Source organism: Nicotiana tomentosiformis, chromosome 6 (assembly GCF_000390325.3).
Source record: "Nicotiana tomentosiformis chromosome 6, ASM39032v3, whole genome shotgun sequence".
Lineage (NCBI taxonomy): Eukaryota > Viridiplantae > Streptophyta > Magnoliopsida > Solanales > Solanaceae > Nicotiana > Nicotiana tomentosiformis.
This window is the reverse complement of record NC_090817.1, coordinates 119,414,446-119,427,293: the sequence shown is the minus strand read 5'-3', so window position 1 is coordinate 119,427,293 and position 12,848 is coordinate 119,414,446. Positions and strand designations below refer to the sequence as shown.

At 42.5% G+C, this 12,848-nt stretch overlaps 1 protein-coding gene and 1 long non-coding RNA gene across 2 annotated transcripts; one reads left to right on the top strand and one right to left on the bottom strand.

Moving 5' to 3' along the window:
* Positions 1–266: 266 nt before the first annotated feature.
* Positions 267–2,642, bottom strand: LOC138893402 (uncharacterized). The gene is made up of 2 exons (XR_011408824.1): positions 1,912–2,642; positions 267–489 (listed from the first exon to the last, which is right to left on the bottom strand). It is a non-coding gene; the product is annotated as an uncharacterized lncRNA (long non-coding RNA).
* A 3,384-nt stretch (positions 2,643–6,026) lies between these two features.
* Positions 6,027–12,413, top strand: LOC138894657 (uncharacterized). The gene is made up of 4 exons (XM_070179374.1): positions 6,027–6,326; positions 6,378–6,451; positions 6,496–6,669; positions 12,272–12,413. The coding sequence occupies exons 1-4, from the start codon at positions 6,027–6,029 to the stop codon at positions 12,411–12,413; spliced, it is 690 nt and encodes a 229-aa protein (XP_070035475.1).
* Positions 12,414–12,848: the final 435 nt, after the last annotated feature.

Genomic DNA, 12,848 nt, shown 5'->3' with positions numbered 1-12,848 from the left:
GTCCCAGAGGCCTCGGGTGAGTTTCAGATGGTTGGCAGATTATTTTTGGATTTGGCTTGATGGCTGAAGACTGCTGGTGTATTTGTTCTGGTTTCCTCTTACGCGTTCGTGAGAGTGGCCTCGCGTTCGCAAAGGGCATCTGTGTCACGACCCAAAATCTCACCATAGGCATCGTGATGGCACTTAGTCTCTAAGACTAAGTAAGCCGATTATAATTATAATTCAAGCCAATTTTTTTTTTAAAAAATAGAAACTAACAGCGAAAATAGTTACAAACAACCTCCCAAGACTGGTAATACTGAGTCACGAACTCTAACTGAATACATGAAATGATCTCAAGGATCGAATACTCAATACTGTTTGATTAATAATTAACAGTACAATAAATTGGAAAGACTTCAAGGGACTGCGACGACCAAACAGCTCTACCTTGAATCCTTGCAATCACACTCTAACTTTCTCCGAGTCCGATAGCTCCAATACCTGGCTCTGCAAAAAAATGTGCAGAAGTGTAGTATGAGTACACCACGGTCAGTACCCAGTAAGTATCAAGACTAACATCTGTGTATTAGTAACGAGGTACAGTCAAGACACTCACTAGTCTAATAACTTGTGCAATATAGTATACAAAAATAATAGAAAACAAATAACAATGATGCCAACAATAATCAACCGGTGATATACACAACACGGACAACTTACGTGCCAATATCATCATCATTTACCCACGGCACCTCGTGCCCCCCATTTCATATCACAACTGCACGGACAGTTCACATGTCAATATCATCATTATTTACTCACGGCGCCTCGTGCCCACATTTTATTTCATAATCTACCCGGCAATAGCTATAGGCTCCCAATTTCAACATAGATTAGACTATTATCAATTTACCAACAACAAGACAAATTACACAAGATATAAAAATAAACACAAGGAAAATCACAACATCACATGAAAATTACCAACGCAATAACCCCACATCATCACATAAAAATTACCAACACAATAACTCAACATCATCACGTATCATCCCTGACAATGGCCACCCTTATTACTCGTATAGCCACCCTTATCACTCTTATAATAACCTCCCTTATCCCTCCGCCCTGACAATATCAATAGCCACCATTATCGCTCCTACAGCCATCCTTATCGCTCCGTATAATAGCCACCATTCTCACTCCGCCCAAACAATATCCCAACACACATAACCACGGTGAAATGTCACCCTTATACCCACATAATATTAACAGTGAAATGTCACCCTTATATCCTCATAATAACAACTCAAATCACACAACAATTTACACGAGATATTATCACCACAACACAACACAATCAATTTCTATCACAATTTGCCCAACAACCACAATCAATTCCAATGATATAGTAAAATCAATAAATTTCTCAAAAATAGCCTAAAGCTCCACACAACGTATATAAAACCTCAAAAAAAATCAACGAAGATAGAAAATACTCAGTATAGGGCAACACATTCATTAATCCAAATTCTTGATAATTATATTAACGCCTCAATTTAAACTTAGTTCATTAATTATTTGCAGATGGAAAAATTCATAATATAATTATTTTCAGGAAATATCAAATCAACAAACTCATGGAATTTACATAAATATTCAAGTAATACTCACATCAAATTGTCATATAAAAACAAATTCAACAAACAAGGATTGAGGCATGACAAATAGATGATTTAATAAATACCAACAATTATCCAATTTACTACATAATAATACCTAAGACTTTAACCCAATAAAATTTGTACATATAAGCCCGAGTACATACCCGTCACCTCGTGTACACGGTTTTTTACATTTCATAAATGGCACATAAGACTCGATGCCTATGGGGTAATTCTCCCACTCAAGGTTAGGCAAGATACTTACCTCAAAGCCACGTAAATTCTTACTCCGTTATACCCTTGCCTCGTGAATTTGTCTCCAAACGTCCCGAATCTTTTGTGTAGCAAAGTTTTCTCCAGATTTTAATTAAGAAAGAACCTCTTTATACAGTAACAACGTTACCCAGAGATGAATTAGAAACCAAATCTGACAACAACACCTCAATTGTGTTTCAAATCTGGACCGATACCGCAGACCATAGCACTCAAACTATACCCACCCTAACGGCAACTTCGGTTGGATTTCAAATCTAGAGATCTAGCCCGAAATTTACCCTTAATATTCAACCCATTTCTGATTTCTAATTCACTGATAATTTTGACAAAGAAAATGATAAAGGACGGTGGTGGGGGAGCTTTAAAAATAGAGAAAGGGTGGTGTTGCAGTCAAGGAAAGTTCACGGGAGAAGATTTTGTTAATTTGTGGTCCAAATATTGGTTGAATAGAGGTGATGGAATTATGTAGTTTCCATGTTAAAAGTCTGTGAAAAGAACTAAAATTTTGGTGGAGTTTTGCATAGATGGAGAAAATTTTGCCTAATGGAGAAGATGAGCAATTGTTTTTCCTTTTCCCCTCTCTGTTTCTCCAAATGCTACTTGATTGTGTATTATCAGTGATTTTTGTGAGTCACGTGAGATGTCGAGGTGAGGTTTCCAGAGTGTGATGCCAAGAAAATTGAATATGGAAATCCTATTCTAGAAGAGCGTACGTGAAGAGTAATTCCTTACAGAAAGTGACAAAATTCATGAGCTTTTTTTTTAATTATATAAAGAAAACTTTTAAGAGTCAAAATGAACCCACCTAACTAATTGAAAAGAAAATAAGATAGTAAAAGATCAATTAGGCATACTGCCAAATGCAACGAGAACCAAAATATGCAACTCCCTGGTCAAACTTCCAAACTTAAATTTCTATTTTAGCTATTTTAAATCTAAATTAACGACGGACTTCCAAATAAAATTTCGGAAATGCTCCTAAGTCCAAAATAACCATACGGAGCTGTTGGAATCATCAAAACTCTATTCCGGGGTCGTTTACTCAAAAGTCAAACTCTGCTTAACTCTTTTCATTTAAGCTTTAAAAATGAGAATTGTTCTTTCAATTTAATCCTGTATCATCTGAAAACCAAACTCGACCATACACGCAAGTCATAATACACATTGCAAATCTGCTCGGGACCTTAAGTCACTGAACGGAACGTAGATTCTCAAAATGACAAGTCAGGTCGTTACAATCTCATAGCTGAGGAAGATTTGTCTGTCGCGTTCGCGAAGAAGAGGACGCGTTCGTGAAGGTTTGGACTGAGAGTGCATCGCGAACACGAGATAGGGGACGTGTTCACGAAGAAGAAAAGAGGCAGTTGGGTACCCCATGCTATTGGTCTACGCGTTCGCGAGGGTGAGGCAGCGTTCGCGATGAGAGGGGTCAGTGAAGGTTCACATTCTCGAGTGGTTGATCTAAATCGCGTAGAAGGGATTTTTGGTCACATGCAACTTGTGCTTTGCGAACGCAAGGGTGCTTCCGCGTTCGCGAAGGAGGCGTACCTGTGCCGAATAAAAGATTCAAAATCGAGGCTTTCGAGTTCATATCACAAAATTGATTTGGGAGCTCGGTAGAAGGCGATTTTTGGAGGGATTTTCACGTGGATGTTTGGTGTAAGTGATTTCTATCTAGTTTTGGTTAATTTCCATGATTATGCCTTTAATTCTACCATTATATTTGTGATTTGGCGTGGAAAAATTGGGGAAAATAAGGAAGAGTTCTTAGGCTAGATTTTTGAGGTTTTGAATGGGATTTTGTGATAAGATTTGAGTTAAATTTGGTATGGTTAGACTCGTGAGTGAATGGGCTTTCAGATTTTATGACTTTTATCAGATTTCGAGACGTGAGACCGGGGGCCGGGTTTCGACCGATTTCGGATTTGGGCTATAATTTTGTATTTTCTTATGAAATTGATTCCTTTAGCCTATATTGATTGTATTGTACTGCTTGTGGCTAGATTCGGGACGTTTGGAGAGCGATCTGAGGGGCAAGGGCATTTTGGAGTAGAGTTTAGCCCGAATTGAGATAAGTAACACTTTCAAACTTGGTTCTGAGGGTTCGAAACCCCGAATTATATGCCATGTGATTGGTATTGAGGTGACGCACATGCTAAGTGACGGGTGTGCGGGCGTGCACCGTGAGAATTGTGACCTAGTGGATTCCAAGGCACTTTCTAGTGGTTCTATCTTGTTGATATCCGTGCTTTCATCATGTGATAAAGTAATTGAGCCGTCACTCATGCTAGATATCATGTTTAGGTTTTATGCCAATACTGTTAGGACCCATGGTGGTCGTTTCTTGCTGTTGTCTTACTAATTTTATTGATATTTCGTACTCAGTCATATTCATTCAGTTCATATCATTTCTCAAACTATGTTGTTAATTATAGATATATCATATCATTTTTTTCGGGCTAGTATCATGACATTGTAAGCCCGTGAGAGAGACTGGAGAGGTTGATGACTGAGTGAGACCGAGGGCCTGATTATGAGTGACATTTAGGGGATCGGGCTGCACGCCGCAACGGTTATACTGATTTATGATAGCGTTTGGGCTGAAGGAGCCCCTCCGTAGTCTGCACACACCCCAGTGAGCGCGGTTGATATTATTAAGGGATGGATCTTCCCTGGACATGGATCTTGTCCGAAGCATTTTATACCTGGAGATGGATCTTCTCCACGGGCTGGATTTTCCCTACTCGGTATCGGGTGACTAATGGTCAGTGATGTATATATTTTGGGATGGATCTTCCCTGGGCCGTTTGGGCCATATACAATACCAAACGATTGAGCATTTGAGAGTGTGAGCACATGAGGATGCTAGCATGGTGCATCGCATACAATATGTGCATTGGAATGGTAGAAGTAAAGGAGTATATTTTTCATATCATTCAAATTTGATCCATTTTTCTGTTTTAAGATATCTATTGAACTTGAAAGCATGTCTACATTTCTACACTGTTATTTTCTATATTGAACTGTGCTGGTAGAGTTCTTCACTACTTTCAGCCCACAGATTGGGTTTGTTACTTACTGAGTTGGTTGTACTCACGCTACACCCTGTACCTCATGTGCCGATCTAGTTACTTCCGGTTACGTTGGCTGCTGATTGAGGAGACAGGATCTCGGAGACTATCGAGGTAGATGCATGGCATTCGCAGGCCTTGACTCTCCCTCATTATCTTTATTTGTACTTCTGTTTTTACTCCTTAGACATTGTAATAGACTGTATTCTAACATAGATGCTCATGTACTTGGTGACACCCCGATTTTTGGGAGGGATTCGTATAGCGTTGTGGTTTTATTTCGGTTTTTAAATGGCTTCTTAAATATTAACTGCTTCCGTTTAATTTTCAAAGCTTTTATTTGGTTGAACTGGTTGAGTAGTTGGCTTGCCTAGTTCCACGATAGTCGCCATCACGATGGTTGGTTTTGGGTCGTGACAAGTTGGTATCCGAGCCTAGGTTACATAAGTCTCACGAGTCATGAGCAGGTTTAGTAGAGTCTTACGGATTAGTACTGAGACGTCTATACTTATCTTCGAGAGGCTGCCGAACCCTTAAGAAATTACACATTCTTGTATTCTTGTCGTGCGGATTTGTTGATTCCGGTAACTAAACTTTTGCTATTCTATTCTCTCACAGATGGTGAGAACACGTACTACTGGGCAGGATGGACATCCACCAGTACCACCAGCTAGGGCCGCAAGAGGCCGAGGTCGGGGTAGAGGTCGCGAGAGGGGCAGAGGTGCATCTCGCACAACAGCAAGGGCAGCACCTGCAGATACACCGGTTGCCTCAGTTCATGAGAAAGTTCTAGTTGTGGACGAGCCTGTGGGACCAGCTCAGGCACTAGTTGTGCCCATTGTGAGTCCAGGCCTTTAGGAGGCCTTATCTCAGATTCTGATAGTTTGCACTGGCCTTGCTCAGGTGGTTTCGGCTTAGGCTGGGGGGAAGGGTACTCATACCCCTATTGCCCGAACTCCAGATCAGGTAGTGCAGTGACTTTAGATACCGGGGGTATTACCAGCCCAGCCGGCTACAGCTGCTAGTCCCCGTTATGGTAGACGATGAGCAGAGGAGGCTTGATAGATTTGGAAGGCTTCGACCTCCAACATTTAGTGGTACTAAGTCAGAGGATGCTCAAGGCTTTCTAGATAGGTGCGGGCGGATGCTTCGGACAGCAGGTATTCTGGAGACCAGTGGGGTCTTGTTCACTACTTTTCAATTTTTTAGGGTTGCCTTCAGGTGGTGGGAGGCTTATGAGAGGCGCAGGTCGGTCGGTGCAGCACCACTTATATGGACGGAGTTCTCCGTTCTATTCTTGGAGAAGTTTGTTCCGCAGTCTCGCAGAGAGGAGGTGCGTAGATAGTTTGAGCAGCTTCGTCAAGATGGTATGTCTATGATGCAGTACGAGATGAGGTTTTCTGAGTTGGCTCGTCACGCAGTTTGGCTAGTTCCCACTGATAGGGAGAGGATTAGGAGGTTCATTGATGGCCTCACATATCAGTTGCAGTTGCTTATGATAGAGATAGGGTATCTAGTGCTACTTTCGATGAGGTAGTCCATATTGCTCGGCAGATAGAGATAGTTCGTAGCCAGGAGCATGGAGAGAGGGAGACCAAGAGGCCTCGTGGACCAAGTGATTTCAACGGTGTTGCTTCAGGGGGTCAATTTTACCATGGCAAGGGTCGTCCTTACAGGTATGCTCAGAGGGGTCGTACAGTTTACCGTGGTGCATCATCCTGCCATGGTTCATATAGTTATCATTAGGTCCAATCATCTGTCAATGCCCTACCAGCTCAAAGCTCGTCCCATGCACCTTTAGTTCAGGGCTCATCGGCACCGAGATCTTCTAGCAGGTATTTTGGTGCTCGGGGCTCCCTCCAGTCCCCACCGCCATTTGCAGGGAGGGGTTGTTTTGAGTGTGGAGATATGGGTCACATCAAGAGGTATTGTCCCTGCCTTACGGGAGGTCTAGCTCAGTAGAGGAGTACTATTTGGATATTTCGCTCATCCTTAGTTTCATCTGTACATGTCTCTACACCGGTGGGCGATACTATCATTGTGGACCGTGTATATCAGTCGTGTGTAGTGAACATTGTGAGCCTGGATACTAGAGTTGATCTCTTACTACTTAGCATGGTTGATTTTGACGTGATCTTGGGTATGGATTGTTTGTCTCCATGTTATGTTATTCTAGATTGTCATGCTAAGGTTGTGACATTGGCGATGCCGGGATTACCGAGGATTGAGTGGAGAGGTTCTCTAGACTATGTTCCCGGTAGGGTGATTTCGTATTTGAAGGCCCAGCGGATAGTTGGGAAGGGTTTTTTTAATCTTATTTGTCCTTTGTGAGGGATGTTAGTGCCGATGCTCCTACTATTGATTCTGTTCCGGTGGTGCGGGAATTTTCGAATGTGTTTCCTGCAGACATGCCGGGCATGCCGCCCGATAGGGATATTGACTTCAGTATTGACTTGGTGCAGGGCACTCAACCCATTTCTATTCCACTATATCATATGGCACCAGCTAAGTTGAAGGAATTGAAGGAGCAACTTCAAGAACTCCTTGATAAGGGGTTTATTAGGCCTAGTGTATCACCTTGGGGTGCACCGTTATTATTTGTGAAGAAGAAGTATGGTACTATGAGATTGTGCATTGATTATAGGCAGTTGAACAAAGTTATAATCAAGAACAAGTATCCTTTGCCGAGTATTGATGATATGTTTGACCAGCTTCAGGGAGCAAGGGTGTTCTCCAAGATTGATTTGAGGTCTGGGTATCACCAGTTGAAGATCGGGGACTCGAATATTCTAAAGACAGCCTTCAGGACCCGTTATGGTCATTATGAGTTTCTTATAATGTCTTTTGGGTTGACCAATGCCCTAACGGCATTCATGCATCCGATGAACAGTGTGTTTCAGCCTTATCTCGACTCATTTGTCATAATGTTCATTGATGACATCCTGGTGTACTCTCGTAGCTAGGAGGAGCATGTCGAGCATTTGAGGATTGTGTTGCAATGGTTGAAGGAGGAAAAGCTTTATGCCAAGTTCTCCAAGTGTGAGTTTTGGCTCAGTTTAGTGGCATTCTTGGGGCACGTGGTGTCTAGTGAGGGTATTCAAGTCGATCCGAAGAAGATAGAGGCGGTTCAAAGTTGGCCCAGACCGTCCTCAGCTACGGAGATTTGGAGCTTTATCAATTTGGCCGGTTATTATCGTCACTTTGTGGAGGGTTTCTCATCTATTGCATCCCCTTGACCAAACTGACCCAAAATGGTGCTCCTTTCAGGTGGTCGGATGAGTGTGAGGAGAGTTTTCAGAAGCTCAAGACTACCTTGACCACAGTTCCAGTTCTAGTTTTGCCGTCAGCTTCAGGCTCTTATACAGTGTATTGTTATGCTTCTCGGATTGACATTGGGTGTCTGTTGATGCAGGAGGGAAGAGTGATTTCTTATGGTTCACGCCAATTAAAGCCTAATGAGAAGGACTACACTGTTCATGATTTGGAGTTAGCTGCCATGGTTCATGCATTGAATATTTGGAGTCATTATCTCTACGGTGTGTCTTGTGAGGTGTTTACGGATCATCGGAGTCTCCAACACTTGTTCAAACAAAAGGCATCTAAATTTGAGTCAGCAAAGATGGTTGGAGCTGCTAAAATACTACGATATCACCATTCTGTATCATCCCGGGAAGACCAATGTGGTGGCCGATGCCTTGAGTAGAAAGGCGGTGAGTATGGGTAGTCTTGCATTCATTCCCATTGAGGAGAGACCTCTTGCAGTTGATGTTCAGGCTTTGGCCAACCAGTTCATGAGATTGGATATTTCGGAGCCCAGTCGGGTTCTAGCTTGTGTGGTTTCTCGGTCTTCCTTATATGATAGCATCAAAGAGCGCCAGTATGATGATCACCGTTTGCTTGTCCTTAAGGACACGGTTCAACACTGTGATGCAAGAGATGTGACTATTGGGGATGATGGGGTATTGAGAATGCAGGGTCAGATTTGTGTGCCCAATGTGGATGGGCTACCTGAGTTGATTCTTGAGGAGGCCCACAGTTCGCGGTATTCCATTCATCCGGGTGCTACAAAGATGTATCAGGACTTGAGGTAGCACTATTTGTAGATTAGAATGAAGAAGGATGTAATGGGATTTGTAGCTCGGTGCCTTAACTGTCAGCAGGTGAAGTATAAGCATCAGAGACCGGGTGGATTGCTTCAGAGGGTAGAGATTCCAAAGTGGAAATGGGAGCGGATCACCATGGATTTTGTAGTTGGATTCCCAAAGATTTTGAGGAAGTTCGATGCTATTTGGGTGATTGTGGATCAGCTGACCAAGTCCGCGCACTTCATTTCAATTGGTACTACCTATTCTTCGGAGCGGTTGGCTGAGATTTACATCCGAGAGATTGTTCGCCTTCACGGTGTACCAGTTTCCATCATTTCACATAGAGACACACAATTTACATCGAATTTTTGGAGAGCCGTGCAGCGAGAGTTTTGCACCCAGGCTGAGTTGAGCACATCACTTCACCCTCAGATGGACTGACAGCTCGAGTGAACTATTCAGATATTGGAGGAAATGCTACGCACTTGTGTCACCGATTTCGGGGGTTCTTGGGATCATTTTTTGCCACTCGCGGAGTTTGCTTACAACAACAGATATCAGTCGAGCATCCAGATGGCCCTGTATGAGGCTTTGTATGGGAGGCGGTGTAGATCTCTGGTGGACTGGTTTGAGCCCGGTAAGGCTAGGCTTTTGGGTACAGACTTGGTTTAGGATGCATTGGACAAGGTTAAATTGATACAGGAGCGGCTTCGCACGGCGCAGTCCAGACAGAAGAGTTATGCCGACAGGAAGGTTCGTGATGTTGCTTACATGGTTGGGGAGAAGGTTCTACTGAAGGTTTCACCCATGAAGGGTGTTATAAGGTTGGGGAAGAAGGGCAAGTTGAGCCATCGGTTCATTGGGCCTTTTGAGGTACTTCAGAGGATTGGGGAGGTGGCTTACAAGCTTTCCTTGCCACATAGCTTGTCGAGTGTGCATCCAGTATTTCATGTTTCTATGCTCCGGAAGTATATCGGCGATCCGTCTCATGTTTTGGATTTCAGCATGGTTCAGTTGGATGGTGATTTGACTTATGATGTGGAGTCGGTGGCCATTTTGGATCGACAGGTTCGAAAGTTGAGGTCAAAGGATATAGCTTCAGTGAAGGTGCAGTAGAGTGGTCAGCCCGTCGAGGAGGCTACTTGGGAGACCGAGCGGGAGATGCGAAGCATATATCCATGCCTATTTGAGACTCCAGATATGTTTTTATACCCGTTCAAGGACGAACGTTTGTTTAAGAGGAGGAGCATATAACGACCCGACCAGTCGTTTCGAGAGTTGTAGTCACATTCCCCCATTTACTGCTCCATTTGTGCTTTATAGCTGTTATATGACTTATCTCGTTAGTTGGTTTGAGTCCGGAGATTTTTCGGAATGAATTGAGAAATGACCTCGGATTTGAAAAGTTGACTGGAAGTTGACTTATCATATTGGAAAGCTTAAGTTGGAAAAATTGACTGGATATTGACTTATGTGTAAACGACCTCGGATTTGAATTTTGATGGTTCCGTTAGCTCCGTTGGGTAATTTTGGACTTAGGGGCGAGTCTGGATTGTGATTTGGAGGTCCGTAGTAGAATTAGGCTTGAAATGGCGAAAGTTGGAATTTTGAAAAGTTTGACCGGGAGTGGACTTTTTGATATAGGGGTCAGATTCCGATTTCGGAAGTTGGAGTAGGTTTATGGTGTCATTTGTGACTTGTGTGCAAAATTTGAGGTCAATCGGACTAGATTTGATAGGTTTTGACGTCGTTTGTAGAATTTGAAAATTTCAAAGTTCATTAGGCTTGAATACATATTCAATTCGTATTTTTGATGTTGTTTGAGGTGATTTGAGGGTTTGACTAAGTTCGTGTCGTGTTTTGGGACTTGATGGTATGTTTGGTTTAGGTTCCGGGTGAGTTTCGGATGGTTGGCGGATCATTTTTGGACTTGGCTTGATGGCTGAATACTGTTGGGGTAATTGTTCTGGTTTCCTCTTACACGTTCATGAGAGTGGCCTCGCATTCACGAAGGGCATCTGGTAGCTGAGGAAGGTTTGTCCTTCGTGTTCCCTAAGAAGAGGACGCGTTCATGAAGGTTTGGACTGAGAGTGCATCAGATGGGGGACGTGTTCGCGAAGAAGAAAAGAGGCAGCCGGGGACCCCGTGCTATTGGTCTACGCGTTCGCGAGGGTGAGACCGTGTTCGCGATGAGAGGGGTCAGTGAAGGTTCACATTCGCGAGTGGTTGATCGCGTTCGCGTAGAAGGGATTTTTGGTCAGAGGCAACTTGTGCTTCGCGAATGCGAGGGTGCTTCCGCGTTTGCGAAGGAGGCGTACCTGGACAAAATGAAAGATTCAAAATCGAGGGTTTCAAGTTCATATCACAAAATTGATTTGGGAGCTCGGTAGAAGGCGATTTTTGTAGGGATTTTCACGTGGGTGTTTAGGGTAAGTGATTTCTATCTAGTTTTGGTTAATTTTCATGATTATGCCTTTAATTCTACCATTCTTTTTAAAAAATATACTACTAGGTTATTAACCTAGCAACTAATCTATTGAATAAGTCCCAAATTGGGTCAAAGTTACAACATGTTCAAGTAAACTACAAAAAAAATAATACGACAAAGAAATCCAATGGCTATTGCTACCAAATACAATGTAGCAGTAGCGTAATGAAAGATGGAAAAATACAAGGCTAGTAATTTGAAACGTCTAATTGTTGCTGACGACCATGAATGCACACACTAGTTGCCAACAATTTGTTGTAGCACCTACAAAGCTCTCGCCAGGTGCCATTTGTTGCAATCCAAAGGAGTAGGTATGTTTAAATCCAGTAGTTGTAAAGCAAAGCATTTTGGACATTGTGAACTTGGGGCTTTTGAACTCATGTTGGACCCTATGAGATGCCTGCTTAACTCCATAGTGTTGTATTATGTTAAACCACCCCCAGAATAAGCATGATACCATGCTAATACCACTGAGAAATAGTCTAACACCCCACAAACATTACACAGTAGTCAAGCTAAGGGCATGTGATAACTGTCTGTGTAGATATATCAGAGAATTGTCCAAGCCAAGAATTGATGTTGTAACTTGTTGACCAACACCCAGACTGAGCATTTTAACCTGGTAATATCACTGGGAAATGACAAAACAAGAGACATCCAGCCATTAACATCAACTGTACTGTTCCATATTGTTGTGGTTTCCAGGTTCTCAAACTCTGCTCGAGTCCTACTTGATCTCCACCAATTTAACTTGGTACAGGGTGTAGTGTACAGTGGCAATAGATTGAAAGAATCACGATCTGCAGATACTTCAAAAATATGGATTTATCTTTGGATGGTTGATTGATTTGAATAAGAAAAGAGGTTGGTCTACAGATGTGTTGTTGCCAATGGACATTGGAGGTCGAACTTGCTCTCCATAAGATCTCCAGTTTTGTTGTTGCCAATGCATGCTGCCACTCGACCCAATTATGAATTCTTTCCATATTTAACTTCCAGATTATGAAATAGCTCTTTCTTAGATGCAGCTTAAACAATCCATTCTGATGCATTAAAAAACTGAGTCCAAATCTACAACCTGCAAAAAAGTAACAATCAAGTTAGATGGAAACATTCTGCTACCAAGTGCTGGACCCTATGATTTGGGGTGGAAAAATTGGGGAAAATAAGGAAGAGTTTTTGGGCTAGATTTTTGAGGTTTTGAATGGGATTTTGTGATCGGATTTGAGTAAGTTTGATATGGTTAGACTCGTGAGTGAATGGGATTTCGGATTTTGTGACT

Excerpts from the sequence above, each read along its gene's own strand:
- LOC138894657 (XM_070179374.1), top strand. The coding sequence starts at position 6,027 with ATGGTAGACGATGAGCAGAGGAGGCTTGATAGATTTGGAAGGCTTCGA. Across the intron at positions 6,452-6,495 it reads GATAGGGAGAGGATTAGGAG|AGATAGGGTATCTAGTGCTA; the intron begins GTTCATTGATGG and ends TGCTTATGATAG. Across the intron at positions 6,670-12,271 it reads GGCAAGGGTCGTCCTTACAG|GTTCTCAAACTCTGCTCGAG; the intron begins GTATGCTCAGAG and ends TGTGGTTTCCAG.